Source organism: Peromyscus californicus, unplaced genomic scaffold (genome assembly GCF_007827085.1).
Source record: "Peromyscus californicus insignis strain IS unplaced genomic scaffold, ASM782708v3 Scaffold_4__1_contigs__length_199733344, whole genome shotgun sequence".
In the NCBI taxonomy this organism is placed as follows: domain Eukaryota; kingdom Metazoa; phylum Chordata; class Mammalia; order Rodentia; family Cricetidae; genus Peromyscus; species Peromyscus californicus.
The window spans coordinates 161,370,358-161,393,093 of NW_026294562.1; the positions used below are offsets into that span (position 1 = coordinate 161,370,358).

Sequence of the window (22,736 nt, forward strand, 5' to 3'; positions counted from 1 at the left end):
ACCAATAGCTTAGGCTTGTTCATAATGAACTCTTATAACTTAAGTTAACCCATATTTTTATTAATCCATGTTCTCCCATGTGGCTTTTACCTCTATCCCATTTTGTGTGTCTAACTCGTTCTGAATCTGTTTGGCTTCTCTGTCCTTCTTCCCAGCATTCTTTCTGCCCCCAAAATCCTGCCTAGCTATTGGCCATTTAGCTTTTTATTAAACCAATCACAGTGACATATCTTCACACAGTATAAAGGAATATTCCACAACACAATGGAATTGATCCAAAAGAGTTTTGCACCTTTATAAATAATATCAAGGTAGAGCAAGCTCATGAGTGACAAAGCCAGGGGCAGTAAAGGCTGGAGACCGGGAGAAACCACCCCCAATTGTGATGTAGGTCCTGGACATTGTGCACAACTGGCCATCTTGCCACAAATGCTGCAGTTTTAGTTCATAAGACTGCTCCTAAGTTACTTCTTTCCTCCATTATTATACAGGTCCCATGTTTGGTTACATATTATCCGTAGGGAAAGTAGAAAACAGAATCATCAGCACCATGTAACACAAATCTTAAAAGATCTTATTAATTAAAAAAAAAACTGGAGCCAGGTATTGAGGTGAAAGCTGGAAGATCAGAGAAGCAGAACAAGCCACAACCAACCTCACCTCACCAGCTCCTCAGCTGATCCTTAGACTGAAAGTCTGAGTCCTCACCTGGAAGAGTCATAGCTCAACTGCTTAAAAGCCTCTAGCTCCTGGTCCTCATGCTTATATACCTTTCTGCTTCCTGCCATCACTTCCTGGGATTAAAGGTGTGTCTCCTTCCCAAGCAAAGACCTGAGATCTTGAGTTCTGGGATTAAAGGTGTGTGCTACCATGCCTGGCTGTGTTCCCAGTATGGCCTTGAATTTACAGAGATCCAGAGGGATCTCTGCCTCTGAGTGATAGGATTAAAGGTGTGTGCTACCACTGTCTGGCCTCTATGTCTAATCTAGTGGCTGACTCTGTCCTTTGATCCCCAAATAAGTTTATTAGGGTACACAATATATTGGGATACACAACATAACACCACACCATGTCCTTCTCTTCCTTCTTTTGTTTTGAAGCAGAGGACAAGGTCTTGATATGTAGCCCTGACTTGACTGATAGGTAGCCCAGACTACTCTCAGACTTGTGGCATTCCTTCTGCCTTAGCCTCTGAAGTGCTGGAATTACAGAACTAAACCAACCTTGAATATAAACTCTCAAACATGAAAGAGTAGTCTTTTTTTGTGGGGATCTGGTGGGAGTGGGGTGGTGAAGAGTGAGGTGTGGGGGTGGGGCAGTGCTGGAGCTTGAACTCAGGACTGTGTAGCTCTACCACCATTACAAGCCTAGTTTCAGCTGGGTTGCCTCTTGAAGCTGATGTCCACTTTTTTCCTTAAGATGGTGAATGTGAGGACAGTAATGGCATGACTAGAGTAAAGAAGTGACTAATAAAAGCAAAAGCAAACACCACTGAAATGTCTTTTATCCTTTATTATGAAACAGTTTAGATAGGAAGATGGAGAATAAGCTCTAACCCAGACACCTACAAGCAACTTGAATTGGCTGTTTTTGTGGTGCCCCACGTTGGGGACCAAATGTAGCAACCTTTCTTGTCAGACTATCTTTGGTCTGACACACAAATAATGACCCAGAGACTTATTATGAAAGTTTGGTCTTTAACTTAGGCTTATCTCAACTAGCTCTTATAACTTAAATTAACCCATATTTTTAAATCTTCATTTTGCCTTGTGGCTTTTCACCTTTCTTTCATTCTGAATGTTTGACTTTTTCCATGTTTTGTTGGTGTCTGATGCATGCCTATGTTCATCTCCTACTTCTCTTCTCTCTGCCTGGAAGTCCTGCCTATACATCCTGTCTATCTGTTGGACGTTCAGCTCTTTATTAAACCAATCACAGTAACATATCTTCACACACTGTACAAATATCCCACAATTTTGCTTTGTTTTTAAATAAATAGTTTTTCTTTGCATTCTTTCTCAGTCTCATTTTTAGTTCTCCCCAGAGATCACCACTATTATGGATCTTGTGATTATTTCCATAAACACTTTTATGTTCTTCCTATATAGTATCTATTATGGAAAGTATATAGCATCTGACTTGTATGTTTTCAATCCTTGTGGTACTGTGTCATACAAAATACTCTCTAATTAAATATTATTATAGTTTTGGAATTTAACAATGTTGATGGAAATATCTCCATTGGCTAGTATAATTGGCATTCTAAATTAGGCCCACTTTTTGGCTACTTTCTTCATTGCTATAAATAGCACTGCAGTGGGCCTTCCATGTATATCTCATGAAACATGAAGACTTGTGTTTTTGTAGAGGGTTCAAGGCAGAATTACTGGGTTCAAGACAGTTCACATCCTCAACCTTATAAGATATTGCCAACTGATGCTGCAGACAACCACAACCATGAATATCCACAAGGCTCCACATCCTTCCAGTTAGTTTTTTTTTTTTTAAATGCTGGTTTCACTGTGTAGTCTTGGCTGCCTTGGAACTTGGTATGTAAAGCAAGCTGATCTCCAACCCATAAAGCTCTGCCTGTGTCTGCCTCTGACAGGTGTTCACCACTGTGCCTAGCTGCCAGCATTGATCTTAAAATAGCTCATTTTATGATGGTTTCATTTTGTACAACCCTTACTACTCATGACATATAAAATCAATTTTTCTAATCCCTCCAGGTCTACTTTTTGCTACCATCCTGAACCAACCTTTCATATGAAGTTTCTACAAATAGAGTCAATATGTTTCTTGCATTCTTTGGGATTTTCACTTGCCAGAAGCTTCCAGGGCATTGTATGAAATTAAAGGGTACAAGCATTCCACTGAGGAGTTGTAATGAATATTGTTGCAGAATATTTGTATACTGTGAATATTTGTATACTGTGAATATTTGTCTTTGTCAATGTACCTTCAGAATATTTGTCTTTGCCAATGTACCTTCTGATAGGTTTAAAAACGAGCTGAATGGCCAACAGCTAGTCAGGAGAGGATAGGTGGGATTTCTGGGGAGAGAAAAAGAGGAGGAATCTAGGCACTCAGATTTCACCAGCAGATTTGGAGCAAGTCAGGACGTGCCATAGTGAGGAAAAGGTAAATGCTATGGGGCATAACATAGATTAACAGAAGCATGTTTATTTGAGTCATAAGAGCTAGTTGGGGACAAGCCTAAGCTAAAGGCCAAGCTTTCGTAATTAATAAGAAGTCGCCATGTCATTATTTGGGGGCTGCCAATCCAAAGATAGTCCGACAAAAAGCTTGCTATTGAATATGAATTAGGAAGAACCACCAACTCCAATGAGTTTCCTGGGACTATGCTATAGCTTATGGTCCTTAGTTTATTTTCTTGTCATTTTTCTGTTTTCTGGGTTTTAAATTTTTTTTTTTTATTTTTTGAGACAGAGTTTCTCTGTGTAGTTTTGGCACCTTTCCTGGAACTCACTCTGTAGCCCAGGCTGGCCTCAAACTCACAGAAATATGCCTGCCTCTGCCTCTTGAGTGCTGGGATTAAAGGCATGCCCCACCACTGCCCAGCTTTACAATGTATTTTTTTTTAAGACAGGTTTTCTCTTTGTAATAGTCCTGACTGGCCTCGAACTCAGAGATCTGTCTGCATCTGCCTCCCGAGTGCTGGGATTAAGGTGTGCGCCACCATGCTGGGCAGAAAATGTATTGTCTTTATATCTAATTATTATTAACCCTTTCACACTCTGGAATTTAACTGAGGAGAATGTAGTATTCATGTTGCTCATGTCACATGCTTCAGGGTGTTTGAAGAGTAGTACTCAATTGTTACAGAATGAATGAAAATCTGTAGTTTTACTTTTGATTTCACTTTGGAAACCACTGGATAAAAGCTTAAAAACTATATTTTTTCTAAGTATAAAAAAATTGATATGTTTTCATACCAAATTAACTCATATAATTACTTAGGTTTAGTGTCTTTTGATGGGAACTACCCATTTCTGCTTTATGTTTTTAGAGTTAATTGTGAATTCTATTTTCCTGATCTAAATATAAGTGCTGAACACTTGCCAGTGAATCCTATCTTACTGGGTTAATCTACTCCATTCTCTTTAGAAACTTGGTAAAACACTAATAATCAATTATTGTTTTACTTCCTGTGTCTATAATAATGATTCACAGAGGATGGAAACTCCCATTTATGTTCTAAAATGTTTAAGTTTTCTCAGTTCTGATCAGATATTTCCCAAAGAGGTTCAACAAATCTTGTTTCAGTTATGAGAAGTAAATGAGTTCAAATATGCTAACTATACTGAACAGCGCCTGGCGTCTAGTATGCACCTAATTCATGTTAGGCATTACTATTTACTGAGTATCTGCTATAGTTGATGTCCGATGTTAAGTACTCTGCATGCAAATTTCTTATCTCAGTATGCATTAATTTTCAACAGACACTTTCATTTAATACATTTGCACAATACAGTAGCCTTTAATATCCCTATTTTAAGATTAAAATCCTAGGTTTAGATAAGTCAAATAAGTTGTTCAAACTCACACAATACCGTAGTAGGGGTAGAACTATGATTTCCCAGAATCTAAGCTCATAGTCTTAAGAAATATCTAGTGCCTAAAGGAGATGGGGATAAAATAAAGCTGAATGGTATGTTTCGACCAGACAATGAAAAGTCTTATATACAATTTTAAAGGGTCTTGATTAGTCTAAAACCACTAGCAATCAAAAAACAATTTTAGGTGGAGACGGTGATGCATTAATCCTTATACTTAACAAAATCTGCTAGGTGTGGTAGCACACAGTTGTAATCACAGCACTTGCACTTGAGGGGCAGAGGCAGGAAGATAATGAGTCGAGGACAGCCTTGGCTACATAGTGATTCTAAGGCCAGCTTGAGTTACACAAGATCCCACCTCAAAATAAAATCATTTTGGGTACATTATGGGAAAAGGATTTAAAGATAGTAATAATAAATACTGGAAAACCCATTCGAACAGTATAGCAGTGGTCAGCACTGAAGACAGAAAAGAACATACATTTCAGGAATATTTAGGAGATGGGATTTACAGGACTTGGTGACTTCCTGGATTGGGTGGCAAGTGACTCCCCAATGTGAACTCTTTGATGATGAGCGAGATGTGCATGTTGCCTGAAGGTTTTCTTGCATTCTTTACATTCATAGGGTCTCTCTCCTGTATGAATTCTCTGATGCTGGGCAAGGGATCCACAGTAACTGAAAGTCTTCCCACAAACATTACATTCATAAGGTTTCTCTCCAGTATGAACTCTCTGGTGCTGAGTAAGGGATGAGTCATTGCTAAAAGCCTTCCCACACTTAACACACTCGTAGGGTTTCTCCCCAGTGTGAACTCGTTGATGCTGAGCAAGGTAGGCAATCTGGCTGAAGGCCTTCCTGCATTCCTGGCATTCATAAGGTTTTTCTCCTGTATGAATTCTCTGATGTTGAGCAAGGTGTGAATTTTGGCTGAAGGCCTTGCCACATTCCTTACATTCATAGGGCCTCTCCCCCGTATGTATTCTCTGATGCACAGTAAGGTATGCACGGAGGCTGAATGCTTTTCCACAGACCCTGCACTCATAAGGTTTCTCTCCTGTGTGAACCCTCTGGTGCTGAGCAATGGATGACCTATTGCTAAAGGCTTTTCCACATTCCACACATTCATAGGGTTTCTCTCCAGTGTGAACTCTCTGATGCTGAGCAAGGTAGGCAAACTGGCTGAAGGCCTTCCCACACACCGCGCACTCGTAAGGTTTCTCCCCAGTGTGAACTCGCAGGTGCTGGACCAGATGTGCATTCTGACTGAAAGCTTTCGCACATTCTTTACACTCATAGGGTTTCTCTCCGGTATGAATCCTGTGATGCTGAACAAGGTTTGATCTCTGGCTGAAGGCTTTCCCACATTCTATACATGTGTAGGGTTTCTCTCCAGTATGAATTCTTTGATGTAGAGTAAGGGAGGAACTCTGGCTAAAGACTTTCTCACAATCGTTGCATTTCAAAAGTTTCTTCTCTGTGTAGATACTCTTGGGCTTAACAGTCTTCAAGCTTTTCTTCAAGCTTTTCTTGTGTGTGCCTTGTTTATACACATTCTCCTCTGTGGGGGCTGTCTGTTGTACATGAAGCAATGTGTTCTGACAGAAACTTCCCCAGGACCTGTTATCAACCAGAGCTTCAAAAGTGATGGTCTCTTCCTTGAAATACGCTTTTAGATTCTCAGATTGCCTCTCAAAATGCTGCTCATGGCTCCATTCTCCCATCAACCTGGGATACTCAAGGCCAATACTTCTAAGTTCTTCTATTATCTTTCTGGATGACTGTTCTTCATAAAGTTGCTGCTTTGGGATTAATTCTTCAGTCACATACATAGACTCCCAGTCTAAAAGTAATAAGAAAAAGTGTCTTCTTTATTATTTATCCAGAAAATATGGTCATGAATGTACATTTGTAAAGTGAAGTATGTAAACAGTATCAAAATCCAAAAGAACACTTAATACTTACTTTCACAGTTCTGAAGTATGTTACAAACTGAAAATTGGCTATAAACATACATGAAGAGTGATTAGAACTTCATGAAAATCAGTAAGGCAAGTCAGGGGGTGAGAAGGAACTGATTGGGACTGGACGTGGTTGTGAGTATAGATACTGGGATAGCCTGCATTCTCATAACTGCTTCAGTGAAGGACATTCATTGAAGATAATTATCTGACATCAGACGCTCTTGTGGGTGCTTTCAGTGTCGTGAGACAACGATCATTGCCTTCACTGATCTTATTTTCTTAGAAGAGACAAAAATAAGCAAGGAAATTTGATTGCATGTTAAATGTACTCAGCGCTACAGAAAAAGGAAAGGGTAGGCTGTCATGTATCTGTACACAGAGGTCTTCAAGGTCCTAAAATGGCATTGACAATTTTATATTTATTTTATGTTTTACTTCATTATAAGTTGTATTTCTATAAAATAATCAACAATAAAAATTTCTCTTACCTTGTTTAAAAATATTTCACTGTTAAATTTATTTTGCTTGGCATTGGTGGCACGTGTTTAATCCCAGCACTCGGGAGGCAGAGGTAGATGGATCTCTGAGTTTAAGGCCAGCCTGGTCTACAGAGAGTGAGTTCCAGGACAGCCAGGGCTACACAGAGAAATACTGTCTTTAAAAAAAAAAATCTGTTTTGTGTGCATATGTGTGTTTGCATGCACACATGCTCGTGCCATGTCATTTGCCATGTGGATGTTAGAGGACAATTTGCTAGAGTTGGTTCTCTCTGTCCACCATGTGGGTCCTAGTGATCAAACTCAGGATGTCAGGCCTAAAAGTAAGTGTTGCTACCCACTGGGACATCTCACCAGCTCCCGTTGTCTATTTCTGTTTTAGAAGGAACTAAATGGGGTTTTGTTCTAGTTAAACTTCATATAGGGGATGGAGAGATGGCTCAAGTGATTAAGAGCACTTACTGTTCAGAGGACCCAAAACTGGTTCCAGGCACCCAGGCTTACAACTGCCTATAACTCCAGCTCCAGGGGATGCAATGTCTCTGTCCCCTTGGGCACTTTCACACATGTACACACACACACACACACACACACACACACACACACACACAGTGGTGGTTTGAATGAGAATGGCCCCCACAGGCTCATATATTTGAGTGTTTGATCCCTAGTTGGTGGAACTGTTTGGGATGTATTAGGTGTGGCCTTGTTGGATTAATGTTTTTTGTTTTTTTGTTTTTTTTTTTTTTTTGGTTTTTCGAGACAGGGTTTCTCTGTGTAGCTTTGCGCCTTTCCTGGTACTCGTTTTGGAGACCAGGCTGGCCTCGAACTCACAGAGATCCGCCTGGCTCTGCCTCCCGAGTGCTGGGATTAAAGGCGTGCGCCACCACCGCCCGGCGGATTAATGTTTTAAAAGGGGGTGGACATTGATGTTTCAAACCATATTATTCCCAGTTCTCTCTCCCTCCCTCCCTCCCTCCCTCCCTCCCTCCCTCCCTCCCTCCCTCCCTCCCTCTCTCTCTCTCTCTCTCTCTCTCTCTCTCTCTCTCTCTCTCTCTCTCCACGCTTGTGGATCAGATGTAAGCTATTAGATACTGGTTCAGCAACAATGCCTCCCTGCCTGTTGCCATGATCCTTGCCAAGATGGTCATGGATATTGTGGGATATTTGTGAACCCCGAGATTGCATTAATTAAATCCACCATAGGTCGAGAGGCGGAGCAAGGAACCAGTTGATTGGAAGTAACCACAGAGTGTGAAGGGAAGTCAGGAGGTTGGAGAAAGAGAGGCACAGGAAGGAAAAGGGAGGGACATCCAGTTCAGACAGACTAGGAGAGACTCTCTGAGACTATGGCTGAGGAGGAAGTTCAGCCAGCTGCTTTCTCTGTTTCTCTGAGCTAGCAGGTTTCTACCCCAGCATCTGGCTCCCAAGTCTTTATTGGTAAAATAAAAGGACAGAGACTTAGTTAGAACAACATTTGTCTCTCTACAGGGAGGCAGTTGAAGCAGCAGTGGGGTGTGAAGCCCTCCCCACCCCCACCCCGCCCCGCCTGTGACCTTGAGGCAGTGGTAGTCGCTGAGCAATAGCTATGAAAACAACACATGGACTTAACCTTTGAAGCTGTAAGCCCTGAGAAACTTTCTTCTATCTATGACTTGACTTGATCATGGTGTCTCCTCACAGCAAGAGAAAAGTAACTAAGACACACACACACACACACACACACACACACACACACACACGCGCGCGCGCGCGCGCGCGCGCGCGCGCGCACACATGGGCACACACGGGCACATGCACACACAAACAAAAGTTTAAAATAATTTCTAAACTCCATATATGTAATAACGGCTATTTATGTGAGTGATTCTTTAATAATAATGCATAAAATTTAATTCTGTATCATTTGATACTGCAGTTACCCATCAAAATTTCTTCTCAGAACATTGAACGTATACATAAAACACTGGCTGAGGCAGTGTGGGATATGGGGTTGAGAGAGGCAAAACTTTAGTCCTTCATTGTTCCTCGGTGTTTCCTGTCTGTCTGCAAATCCTTCCACGCCACAGACCTAAGCTCTTTCTCCTCCGCTCCTCAAGTGTTCTCCAGCTGCTTATCTTTGCTTTTGTTAAAGACTGTTGTCTTCCCAGCTACCCACATTCGCTGTCTCCTGCCTGTTCTCTGGGCTTCCTTTATGCCGAGCTTTCTTTCCATATGTGCCACCTGCAGCTTTATCATTTCTTTATGGCTAGCCTAACAATTGTTGGATTATTTGTACACACATGTAACACTCTAGGGCCTTGGGCTGGGGAGCGAGGTAGGAGTGGTGTTGAAAGAACCATGTTTAAAGCACGAGTTGAGTAATGTTGGTATTGATTAGAGGAAAAAGAATGAATGAACTGACAGAGAAAGATGAGGCATTTAGAGAGAAACCACTACTTCTAATGGAAGGGAACAGCGACTGAGTTCACACTGTACAACAGAACAGTTCAAGGTACTTCCAAAGTATTGTTTTAGAGATGACAAAACAAAGAGAGATTAAGCAACTTTCCTAGAATTTCACTACATGTAAGAATCAGGATTTGAACCTGGTACTTCATTTACTGTCAGTATGGCCCCAGAGCTTGTCAACTCAGGAAAAGACCATTTAATTTACTTGTTTTGTTTTTGTTGTTGTTTTGTTTTGTTTTTTCCAGACAAGGTTTCTCTGTGTAGTTTTGGTGCCTGTTCTGGAACTCACTCTGTAGACCAGGGTGGCCTCGAACTCACAGAGATCTGCCTGGCTCTGCCTCCCGAGTACTGGGATTAAAGGTGTGTGCCACCACCACCCGGCCAGGAAAGGACTATTTAAATACTAGAAGGGAATTATAAAGAAGCATCAGGAGTCAGAAAACAAATGAAATGAGTCATTAGGAAGAAGAAGGCAATGCATGAGGAGAGTAAGGTTGGCCAATAGGGGAAAATATCCTGGAAGGCCCCAAGTTTCTTTTAGGCCCAAAACATTTGGGAACATGCCACAAAAAAAAGAACCAAGAGACATTTTCTTGAGTCGGGTTGAGCTTCAGAGGTCTCTGCCTATCTATTTATCCCCCACTCACCTGTGGACAAACTGTCTGTCAGCTCTGTCTTCACTGTCCATGGCTCTTTTCCTTGTTCCAACAAGAATATCACACTTGGCTTAGAAAAGCAAAGGCCTGAAAATGTGGAAAGAAATGACTTGGTTATGCTAAGGGCAGCCCACAACTCCCATCTGGTATCAGCCACACTGCAGGGCAGGCCCCATGCCGAGGAGGAGCTGGCCAACATAAAATAAATGCAATGTCAGTTTTGTTTCCTTTTGTTTGTTTGGCTTTGTTTTTTCTTATTGGTATTTTACCTGTTTGTTTTTATTTTTGTTTTTGTGACATTTTTGTTGTTGCTGTTGGTAGTTTCTTGGTTTGTTTTCTTTCTTTCTTTTTTTTTTTTTTTTTTTTTTTTTTTTTTTTGGTTTTTCGAGACAGGGTTTCTCTGTGTAGCTTTGCGCCTTTCCTGGAACTCACTTGGTAGCCCAGGCTGGCCTCGAACTCACAGAGATCCGCCTGGCTCTGCCTCCCGAATGCTGGGATTAAAGGCGTGCGCCACCACCGCCCGGCTCTTTCCTTCTTTTTTGAAAGAGAGAAAGTATAAAGTTGAGTGTGTATGAAAGAGGGGAGGATCTAGGAGGAGTTGGGGAGGGGAAACCATGATCAAAATATATTGTATAAAAATGTTAATAATAAAAGAGTACCTGGGGCTGAGGAGGTGGCTCAGTCAGAAAAGAACCTATGTAAAAAGCATGGTGGCACACATCTGTAATCACAGTTATGGGCAACAGAGACAAGCAGATGCCTGAAGCTCACTGGACAGCCAGTGTAGCCAAATTAGTGAGGTCCAAGTTCAGTGAGAGACTGCATCTCAAAAAAGGTTTGGCTGGTGAGATGGTCAACAAGTGAAGGCACTTGCTGAAGGAGAATGATGCCCTGAATTTGATCACTAAGACACATGTGGTAGAGAGAACTGACTCTTACAAGTTGTCTTCTGACCTCCATGAGCCTGTGCCAACGCACAATAAATAAATATTTTAAAAGCTCTCCTATTCAAAAACTGTTAAAAAACAGAATTTGAAACTACTGGCACAGGTCAATGACAGGGCTAACTGCTATTAACGCCATGTGATTTTCACTACGGCAGACACTCACCCAAGCTTTGGAGACGTTACCAAAATAGTCACAATGACAGTAGCAAAGTCCCTTATGAGCAGAAGTACCATTTTGCAAGAGAAAGATATCCTTCCTGTCTTAGTTAGGGTTGCTATGTTAGGGTTGCTGTGATGAAACACTATGACCAAAACAACTTGGGGAGTGTGGTGGTTTGAATAAGAATGGCCCCCATAGGCTCATATATTTGAATGCTTGGTCATATGGGAGTGGCACTATTTGAGAGGGATTAGGAGGTGATACAGGCGGACTTTTTTTTTCCTGCCAGCCAATTCCCAAATAACCACACTGAGACTTATTAATTATAAATGCTTGGCTGATAGCTTAGGTTGTCTCCAGCCAGCTCTTTTTTTTATGTTTTCAAAGTCAAACATATATTTTAGATAGACAGGTCATCTTCAAACACTTCAGAGATCTATAGACTATGGCATTTAAGATGTTTTCATAATATAGATTCTTTTTTTATTACGATGAGACATGTCTGCTCCTGGCAGCATCAATCTACTTCAGAGAAGATGATGGGTATTAAAGAAAACTCCAGCCTGGTGGTAGTGTCCAGCCCGCTCTTACAACTTAACTTACCCATTTCTATTAATCTATGTGCTGCCCCGAGGCTCGTTTACCTCATCTATGAGCTTCCCATGTTGCTTCTTCCATGTCTGGTTCGCGACTCCTCAGATCCCACCCTCCTTCTTTCCAGTATCCTCTCTGCCCCGAAAATCCTGCCTAGCTATCATCCAATCAGCTTTTTATTAACAATGAGAGCAATACATCTTCACAGTGTACGGAAGGATTATTCCATAGCAAAGTGAGGCCTTGTTGGAGGAAGTGTGTCACCTAAGTGGGCCCTGGGGTTTCAAAAGCTCAAGCCAGGCCCAGTGTCTCTTCCTTCCTGCTGCTTGTGGCTATGGATATAGAATTCTCAGCTACTTCTCCAGGACCATGTCTGCCTGTGTGCCACCATGCTTCCTGCCATGATGACAATGGACTAAACCTCTGAAACTGTAAGCCAGCCCCAGTTAAATGCTTTCCTTCATAATAGTTGACATGGACAACAATAGAACACTGACTAAAATGGAGGAAAAGGTTTATTAGGCTTACACTTTCACATTGTAGTTCATCACTGAAGGAAGTCAGGGCAGGAGCTCAAACTGGGCAGGAACCTGGAGGCAGGAGCTGATGCAGAGGCCATGGAGGGGTGCTGCTTACTGGCTTGCTCCTCATGGCTTGTTCAGCCTGCTTTCTTATAGAACCCAGGACCACCAGCCCAGGGATGACACCACCCACAATGGGCTGGGCCCTCCCCCATCAATCACTAATTAAGACTACGCCCTGCAGCTTGATCTTATGGAAGCATTTTCTTAATTGAAGTTCTCTCCTCTTAGATGACTTCAGATTGTGTCAAATTGACATAAAACTATCTAGTATACTTACCCAGAGACACCAAGATCCTATAGTTCTCCAACATCACATGACTGTACAAATGCCTTTGAGAAGAATTCAGACAATCCCATTCTTCCTGGGAGAAGTCAACTGCCACATCTCTGAAGGTCACCATCTCCTGAAGTGAAAGAAATGAAAGGGAATAATCTCCCCTCTCTCCATGTTCACCTCATTTACTCAGCACGGGGACAGGGGCTCTCCCTGATATGAAACCCCCAAATATGTCAGCCATGTTCCCTCTCAGGGCCTCTGTATTTCTCATAACATTTTGAACAGTGCTTCTATATAGTGGGAATCTAGCAGAGTCATTGTATCTTTTCATTCATTAGAGTGAAATAGCTGTTTCTTACTGTATCTAGCAACATTAGAATGAAATAGTTGGAGGTTCTTAGACCTTGAAGAAATCATAGTAGAGAACAGTGATTGTTTTCTGTGAGTTATGGAGTTGTTTTTGGGAGGGAATTTTCCATCTGTTGCATGACTGTGGTCACAAGACCATCCTGGCACACTTACAGCACCTTGAATTACTGGGTACTGCAAACAGTGCACAATGAGGACTGTGATGATTTCCTTCAAAGAACATATAGAATAGATCAAAGAGGCTTTGATAGGAGGAACTTGTTTTACACAAAAAACAACCTTTGTGTAACAATCAATAATACGCTCTGAACAGCGGTTCAAGGCTCAGTCTATCAGAGGCTGGACCTCCCTGCTGCCAGAGAGCCTAAATTACATTCTAGAGTGACTCTCCTTTGATCATCCTGTACAACCCAGACCAACGACACTCCTACCTCAATTCCCTACTCCCCTACCTATGCATGCTATATTTACTTATAAGTTATGTATAGGAGTGTTTGGCTTACATGTGTGTCTGCACCTCACGTGCACACAGTGCCCTCAGCGGCCAGAAGAGGGTGTTGAATACCCTGGAACCAGAGTTACAGATGGTTGTGAGCAGTAATGTGGGTGCTGGAACTGAACGCCAGTCCTCTCTCTGCAAGAGCAGCCAGTGCTCCCAACCGCTGAGTCCTCTCTGCAGCCCCAGATCAGAGGTGGGGTGCTGAGGTTTGAACCCAGGACTTTGCACGTGCTAAGCAAGGCTCTTCAGTGAGCTACATCCTCAGCTCTGTATTTTACTTTTGAGACAGGGTTTCATGTATCCCAGGCTGGTCTCGAATTCTGTGTAGCAGAAGATGACCTTGAACTCCTGATCCTCCTGCCCCCACCTGTCAAGTGCTAGGATTACCATCACACCTGGATTTTGAGGTCCTGGGTTTAAGCTCAGGGTTTAGCGCATGCTAGGCAGACACTCAGCTGAGCTGCAGATCAGCCCTCTGCCTGATTCATGTATTGCCTGTCCCCTCCCCTGTGACTGAAATGTAAGCACCCAAGGGCAGCATGTTGCTTTGGTCACTGCTGAATCCCTGGTGTCGAACAGGACTGATACTCATGAGACACTCAAATACTCACTGGATCAGCCAGGTGCGGTGGTGCACGCCTTTCATCCCAGCGGTCGGGAGGCAGAGGCAGGCGGATCTCTTGAGTTTGAGGCCAGTCTGAGTTCCAGTACAGGCTCCAAAAGCTACACAGAAGAAATCGTGTCTCAAAAAGCAAAACAACAACAACAAACAAGATAAATAAACAAACAAAAGCACTCACTTGACCATTTAAATGAATGAATGAAGGGTTGACCATTTCAACAAGCTCGAGGGGCTAAAAAACAGTCCACAGTTACTTGCTCGGCTCTGAAAATTGTGCTAGGCAGGGCACAGGATACTGTTTTTGTGTAGAGAAATGGCAGTTTCCTTCATAATTTTGCTTCTATCTCCAGGGGCAGGGCAAAGTTCTTAAAAATCTGGAGCTAAGCTATGGTTCATTTGCACTACAGGTTTCTTTATGTGACCACTTGCTGATGAACCTAATATGTTACGTGTATGTGTTTTGAAATACAATTTAATACCTTACAAAAGCAAAAGATGTGACCTGTTTGTCAGGGACCAAACATGGACCATGGAAAAGTACTAGCTAGGCCAGAGAACAAGCCCCTGCCCTAAACCAGATGCCCCCAAAGATAAAGAACAGGTCAAGCAGGTCAGGTAGCATAGCAACAGAACAATGGGCCCTGACCAGTGTGACCTTACCACCTAGCAGCCTCACGACTTGCACGTAGTCCTTCACCTGCACGTCCCCCTTCACCTGCACGTACGGCACATCGTGCACCCCTTCCCTCCTTCCCCTCCCCCTCCCATGCTATATAAGCCTTGCTGAGAATAAAATTTGCAGCTTGATCAGAACACACTGTCTTGCTGTCTTTTCTCATGTCTCCCGTCCCTTTCATTCTCTCCCATAGGTGGGTTCCCCGCCCCCGTGCCCCCCCCCCATTGACACCCCGCTGGCCGGGGCACCTGTTGTCAAAGCAATATAAAAGGATGTGACTTCTTTTACATTTTATATGGGGTGTGTGTGTGTGTTACTTAAAATCAAACGAAGGACCTTGTGAATGCTAAGCAAATCCACCGCTGAACTGTATCCCTTGTCTTCATATTTGATTCAATTCTGTTCCCATAAAAACACAACAGGTTGGGTGTGGTGGTGCACACTGTTAATCCAGCACTCAGGAGGTAGAGACACTGAGTCTGAGGCCAGCTTGGTCTACATAGCCAGTTCTAGGACAGCAAGGGCAACAAATAAAGACCCTGTCTCAAAACAACAACAACAATAAAAATGCAAGAAAACAACAACCAAAGGCCTGTCTCAAGCCAGGCAGAGCAGCACAGGCCTGTAATCGTAGCACTCCAGGGGCAGAAACAGGACAGAGAGATTATGGTCAGCTGGATACATAGAAGATCTTGAGTCAAAACACCAAGGACTGGAAGTGCAGCTCGGTGGCACAGCCCTCACCTAGGGTAGGAAAGGCACTGGCTTTATTGTTCAGCATTTAGGAGGCTGAAGCAGGAAACTTCCAAGTTCCAGGTTAGCCTGCCGCACATAAAAAAGACCTTGTTTTTGTTGTTGTTTAGGAAGAAAGGAAGAGAAACTGTCTCATTGAAACGAAAGGACTCCCGAGGCCCTCATCACTCAGGAGCAATCCTTCTCTTATTTAACTACACAAAGCTGGAAGTGAACCGCTCCCACTTTGCTTTTGCCAATGTTTGGCTGGTGAGGTATATATGCTCGGTCTATATAAAACCACATAATAAAAAAGAAAGAAAGGGATGAGGGGTGGCTCAACAGTGAAGGGCACTTGTTGCTCCTGCAGAGGACCCAGGTTTGGCCCGTGCACACACTCCATGAAGCTCACAGCTGTGAGTAACTCCTGTTCTAGGGGATCCAGCACCCTCTTCTGACACTGGGGACACTGCATGCACATGGCACACATACACACATGCAGGCAAAACACCTATATACATAAAATAAATAAATTCATATACAATGATGCATATATGACATACATAGTTTTTCAATTCTTTTTTAAGATTTATTTTTTATTGTGTGTATATGTTTGTGTGTGAATATGAGTGCAGGTGCCTATGGAGGCCAGAACAGGGTGTCATAAATCTCTTAGAGCTGGAGGACTGGCAGTTGTGAGCAGCCTGACATGGGTACTGGAAACCATACTTAGGTCCTCTGCAAGAGCACTATATGCTCTTAACTGCTGAGCAATCCTTCTAGCCCTCACCATCTTTTCTGCAGGTTGTTAGCTTATATAAGCAACAGAATATAAACACAAGGTCAGCTGCAGACATAGCTTATTGGTAAGAGTGCTTGCCTCCCATTTACAAGGGCCTGGGTTTGATCGATAGCATTGCATTTTTAAAAAGAGCTTCAATTCCAAATTAAAAATGAATTTGACCCCTAACAAATGATGACAATGTACTTAGCCTCTATATTTACATGGCCTACACATGTAGAGTCAACTGTGATCAAAATATTAGAAGCAGCTGGGCATGGTGTGTAACATGGTGTGTAATCACTGCACTCAAGAGGCTGAAGCAGGAGAATTTCAAGTTTAAGGAGCCAAACACTGTCAGAGAGAGTGGGTGAAACAAACGTAAGGAGCAGAAAGAATGGAAGGAGAAAGCCGAGCCAGGAGGATACAGCACCAATCCACACGAGAGATGACGGTTCAGAACAGAACAGCAGCAGGGTCGGGAGTGGAAAGCAGGCTGATTCTAGCTTTGTTTGGAAAGTAGAACAAACAGCCCCCTGATGGAAGAGTATGAGCTCCCTAGTTCCCTGGTCTATGTCCCTGTTTTATCCTCAACCCATTCCGTTTACTATCAACAGTGGAAGACGGATCCTACGAAAATGAGGATCAGATCATGACACTCTCCACTCCTGAATTTTACTCAGTTTGAAAGATGTTTGCATTTGAGATAGCTACTATGCAACCACATGAACATGTTCAGTAGGCAGTCAGAGATGAAAGTCAGGTTCAGGAATGAGATCTATGCTGTGGAATAATCTTTCTGTACACTGTGAATAGAGATTACTCTCACTGGTTAATAAAAAGCTGACAGGCTTGTAGCCAGGCAGGAAGTTAGGCGGGAAAACCAAACTGAGAATGATGGGAAGAGGAAGGGCAGAGCCTAGAGTTGCCAGCCAGATGGAGAATGAGTGGGACACACAAAATGGGATAGAGGTAAAAGCTACGAGCCTTGGGGCAGCACATAGATTTATAGAAATGGGTTAAGTTGTAAGAGCTACTTAGTAACAAGCCTGAACTACTGGTCGAGCATTTGTAATTAATATAAGCCTCAGTGTGTCTATTTGAGAGTGGCTGCAGGACAAGAAAACTCCTTCTACAGATCTAGCCAGTATAGTAGTGTACACCTTTAGTCACAGCACTCAGAAGGCAGAGGCAGATGGAGCTTTGTGAATTCAAGGCCTGCCTGGTCTATGCAGTGAGACTCTCCATATCAAAACAAGCAAGCAAACAAGCAAACAAAGGTTTAGATGTATAGTCTGGTAATTGTGGTCCTACAAATAGTGTTTTAAGCCATGCTACAAGCTGAGATTGCCAGAGCAGTGAGTGTAAATAAAGGAGCAAGAGACCCAAGAGTGGGCTGGAGAGATGGCTCAGAGGTTAAGAGCACCGACTGCTCTTCCAGAGGTCCTGAGTTCAATTCCCAGCACCCACATGGTGGCTGACAACCATCCGTAATGAGATCTGGCGCCCTCTTCCGATTACATAATAAATAAATAAATCTTAAAAAAAAAAAAAAAGAGACCCAAGAGTAAGTCCTGTGGTACCCAATGTCAACAGGCACTTAAAATCTGTTGATGCATGAATGATGTTTGGGAAGTAACTAGAATTAAGCTGGACTTTATCTTATATATGACAGAATAGCATGCCAGGAAGAGGGGACAGTATGTGTAAGATCACATATTAAAAATGTATATAGCATTGCATGCCTTTAATCCCAGCACTTGGGAGGCAGAGGCAGGTGGATCTAGGTGAGTTCAAAGCCAGTCTTGTCTATACAGTGAGTTCCAGGACAGCCAGGGCCACACAGAGAAACCCTGTCTCAAAAAAAAAAACAAAAAAAAACATGTATATAGGGCTGGGGAGGTGGACCATAGTAAAGAGCATTGCTATGCTCTTAACTGATTCTAATTCAGTTTCCAGCATCCAGGTTAGGCAGCTCATACATGCCTGTAACTCTAGCACCAGAGGATCGGACTCCCTCTCCTGGCCTCTGTGGGCAGTTGCACACACCTGCCACACACTCACACAGATAAACACATGTGCACTTAAAAAATCTTTTGAAAAAGATTTTTTAATTGTATTTAAAAATTTTAAGGATAGTAGTGAGCTGACTGAAAGAGAGTCACAGAGTGAAAGAAATTAGATGAGTTCAAATGATATAGCCAGGAGTACTGGGAATCCACTGGAGGACTTCGGGACAACTCAAAGAGAGAATATACCAGCTCACCTGACACACGGTTTTAAGAAGCCCGGGAGCCTTTCTTTTTTCCCCCTCAACTCTTCTCTTAAGAAATGGCAATCCCAGGTAACTGAGATGGGAAAAGAACACGAGAAACTAGATGTTCCTCTCAGCATCCAGAATTGCCTACCATTTTAGGGTTTTTTCCCCCTCCTGTTTCAACTTTTCCTCCAATAAACAGAGCATGATGGAGAGCTAGCAATTTGTTTGCATACAATATAATCCATGGCCTAAGTTATTTCCAATTTATTACTTGGGCAGCAAATACACAGAGTTAACAAAGAGAAATGCGATAGTTTAAAGATACACCTCGAATAAATGAGTAAGATTAAATAGAAGACTAATTCAGAAACTTGATAGCATACTGTCACCACTTGGATAGCTTGAAAAGACACTGGGTGACAGTCTCAGGACCCTCACATACCCAAAGCCTCAAAGACTACATTGCCAGCCACTGTCACACATATGCCACAGTCAAGGCCCTGGGTGTAGTATCAAATGTTCACCCTCTCCTACACCCCCGATTCTCACATGGTCAGGTGCCACAGTCTGGCATCACTAACAACGGTCCCACACTCTAGTCACAAAGAGGCTGCACGTCCGTGCACAAGGGGGAAAAGAGAAAGGTACCAGTCGTGGATTCACTCGCACCCTGTCACAGAGCCGACGTGGACTCGCACATCGGGTGACAGTCTCGCCGTACCGTAACAAACACTGTCTTATTCCGAGGGGCACTCAGAGGGTCTGACGACCGGTGTCCGGGAGACGCGCGCTGGCCACTGCCCGGCCCACTCCGCGCCGGCAGAACGAACTGCGGGGAGGTCCCGTTTCTGCCCGGAAGGCTCTGGAATCTCCTCCACACCCGCAGCCCTTTGGTTGACGAAATCTAGCCTCAGGGGAAAGGGCCCGTAAAGAAGCGACTCTGTTGCCTGGGCTCCTGGAGGACACAAAGGGGCGACGGCCCAGTTCCCGCTGGGGCCATTGGGAAATGTAGTCCGGACAGAAAGGGCCATCAGCACCACGGAGTTCCGCTGCACTGACAGGCTCAGTCTCACTGGCTTTCCGCGGCCAAACCACATGTATGCGGATATCCATGCAAGCAGAACACCAATGCACGTGAAATAATTTGAAAATGTATTTTTTATTTTTACTTTGTGTGTATTTTTGCCTGCATTTATGGATGTGCACCACGAGCATGTCTGGTGTCAGGAGAGGCCAGAAAAGGACGTCAGTTCCCAGAGTGGTCTTAATTGCTGAGCCGTCTCTCTAGTCCCTCCATAGATCTTTTTGCTGGATGGAACCCAGGTCCTCACGCATGCCAGGCAAGCGCTTTGCCACTCAGCCACGCCCTCCGTATCTTTTTGATCTGACTCTATACTTCATCTGAACACATAGCATTTTTTTCTTCAGGAAAAATTTCTTTCACAGTTGTGATTTTGAGAATAAATACCAGACTCTGTGTGTGTGTGTGTGTGTGTGTGTGTGTGTGTGTGTGTGTGTGTGTGTGTGTGTTTCTCTGAGTGTAACTGTGGAAAACACAATGTGTTAGGTTAGCCATACATTTCTGTGATCACATGTGTGATTGTGTTCATTGTATGATATTCATGATGTTTAAATGTGCTGTGATAGGAACAGATTTTTGGGGAGTGCAATGGGACCATTGTGACAGAGGTTGAAGGATTAATATAATGGATATATATTTGTGTATGGAATTCTTCTCTGTGGTGTCTGATTAGAAAAGCCAATACTGTATGGGAGAAGCTATTTGAGGTACTGGGATAAACAGAAAATAAAAGTAAAAAAAATATGGACTAATGCTGGGCATTGTGGTATATACCTTTAATCTCAGTACCTGGGAAGCAGAAGCAGGCCAATTTCTGTGAGCTTGAGGCCTGTAAATGGACGTTTCCTGTCCTGCCTGCCCAGTTCCAAATAAACACACAGAGGTTTATATGAATTATAAGTGCTCGGCCAATAGCTCAGGCTTGTTAATAACTAGCTTTTACATTTTAAGTTTACCCATATTTGTACTTATGCTTTGCCACATGGTGGTACCTTTATTAGCATGGCACGTTCATCCTCTGCTCCCTCTGCATCTGACTGGTGGCTCATCTCTCTGCCCTTCTTCTTCCCATCATTCTTAGTTTGGCTGCCCTGCCTATACTTTCTGCTTGGATACTGGCCAATCAGCATTTTATTAAACCAATTCAAGCGACAAATCTCTACAGCATACAAGAGGATTATTCTACAACAGAGGCCAGTCTGGTCTACACGCAGTGAGCAATGGCAAATTCAATAACAATAACATTAGGCAAGGAAAAAAAGAAGTAAACTATTGCTTAGAGTTCTATGCTCTATATGAAGTAAAATAATGTTGCTTAAATACTATGGTTAAGGAAATATGTACACTATAATACTCAAGCAAGGCCTGGAGAGACGACTTAGTAGTTAAGAGTATTTGCTGCTCTTGAAGAGGACTTGTGTTCAATTCTCAGCAATCATATGGAGTGACCCACAACCACCTGTCACTCCAGTTCCAGGGAATCTGGTGCCATCTTCTGGTCTCTCTGTGAACTGCATGCACATGGTGCAGCGGTACTTACAGGCAAAATTCTCATACACATAAAATAGAAATAAATAAATCTGGCCCAGCAGTGGTAGCACACATCTTTAATCTCAGCACTCAGGAGAGAAAAAAAAAAGGCAGATCTCTGTGAGTTAGAGGCTGGCCTGATCTATAGAGCGAGTTCCAGGAAAACTAAGATTACACAGAGAAACCCTGTCTCAAAAAGTGGAGAGAGAGAGAGAGAGAGAGAGAGAGAGAGAGAGAGAGAGAGAGAGAGAGAGAGATATTTTAAAAAACCTTTCGCATCAAAGGGTTTTATTAAGAAATTAAATGTTGTGGAATATTATTAAACTGGGCAAAGATGTGTTACATTTGTTGATGCTGCAGAACATTATTTTAACTATGTGAAGGTGTGTTACTTTTGTTTTCGCTGCATTTGTTTAACAATGTAAGGCTCTGTTACATTTGTCTATGCTGCATTTGTTTAATTATGAAAGAGATGTGTTGCTGTTTCACTTTGCCTGCCTAAGGTACCTGATTGGTCTAATAAAAAGCTGAACAGCCAAAAGCTAGGCAGTAGAGGGATAGGTGGGACTGGCAGGCAGAGAGAACAAGTAAGAGGAAGAATCTAGGCTCCAGAAGAGAGGGAAGAAGAGAAGAGAGAATGAAGGAGAAAGGGAGGGACATGCCTGAGGCCAGAAGCCAGGCAGCTGCCAGCCACATAGGGAGACAGTAGGAAAGTAAGATATACAGAAAGGATGAAAGGTCAAAAAGACTGAGGCAAAAGGTAGATAAAGAGAAACAGGTTAATTTAAGTTAAAAGAGCTAGCCAGGAATGAGCCTAAGCTAGGCTGAGCTTTTATAACTAATAATAAGTCTCTATGTCATAATTTGGGAGCTGGTTGGTATCCCAAGAGAAAAAGCCCGGTACAATGAAAAGACAACCTACTCCTACAGCATGGGTGAGTGTTTGTAAAGTATGTATCTAATAAAGGTTTCTTTTATGGTGATTGTTTTGTAGTACTGGAGATAAATCCCAGGGCCTTCTATATACAATGGAAATACTCTACCACCTGAATGACGTCCCCAACTCCTGCTAAGGGTTTAAATATATGAAAAACTCCAGCCAATAAGACAATCACAATGAACTAAAAAAAAGAGCAATGAATTTGAAAAGATGTTTCTCTAAAGAAGACATGCAATGTCCAGCAAGCAGCTAAAAAATTGCCCGGTATCATTTGTAATTAGATTACTAGAGAATGAAAAATGTGGGAAGAAAGGGGAAAGATGGAGAGAGGATGGCTAACTGGTACAAGGGTCAAGCTGACTAGTAAATGGTGCAGTGCCATGGAATTTAGTTAGTATGTGTTGGAGCCCACTAGGTTTCCTAGTGGCTGTACCCAGCAGGACTGCATGGGAGGTTGATTGGACCATGGACCTGCAGGTGTTTGTATGGGTCTAACTAGCAAGGTGGAGGTCTTATGCTCCACCCCTTGGCATTGT

At 42.8% G+C, this 22,736-nt stretch overlaps 1 protein-coding gene across 3 annotated transcripts; it reads right to left on the bottom strand.

Moving 5' to 3' along the window:
• Window positions 1–1,497: 1,497 nt before the first annotated feature.
• Window positions 1,498–19,637, bottom strand: Znf570 (zinc finger protein 570). Of its 3 annotated transcripts, none has more exons than XM_052761877.1 (4): window positions 19,319–19,637; window positions 12,711–12,837; window positions 10,140–10,235; window positions 1,498–6,423 (listed from the first exon to the last, which is right to left on the bottom strand). In XM_052761877.1, exons 2-4 carry the CDS (start codon window positions 12,832–12,834, stop codon window positions 5,075–5,077), a joined length of 1,569 nt encoding a protein of 522 aa, XP_052617837.1. In that variant the 5' UTR covers window positions 12,835–12,837; window positions 19,319–19,637; the 3' UTR covers window positions 1,498–5,074. The 3 variants fall into 3 exon arrangements, with proteins under 3 accessions (XP_052617837.1, XP_052617838.1, XP_052617836.1); XM_052761878.1 differs by having other exon boundaries at window positions 19,298–19,637; XM_052761876.1 differs by having other exon boundaries at window positions 19,371–19,636.
• Window positions 19,638–22,736: the final 3,099 nt, after the last annotated feature.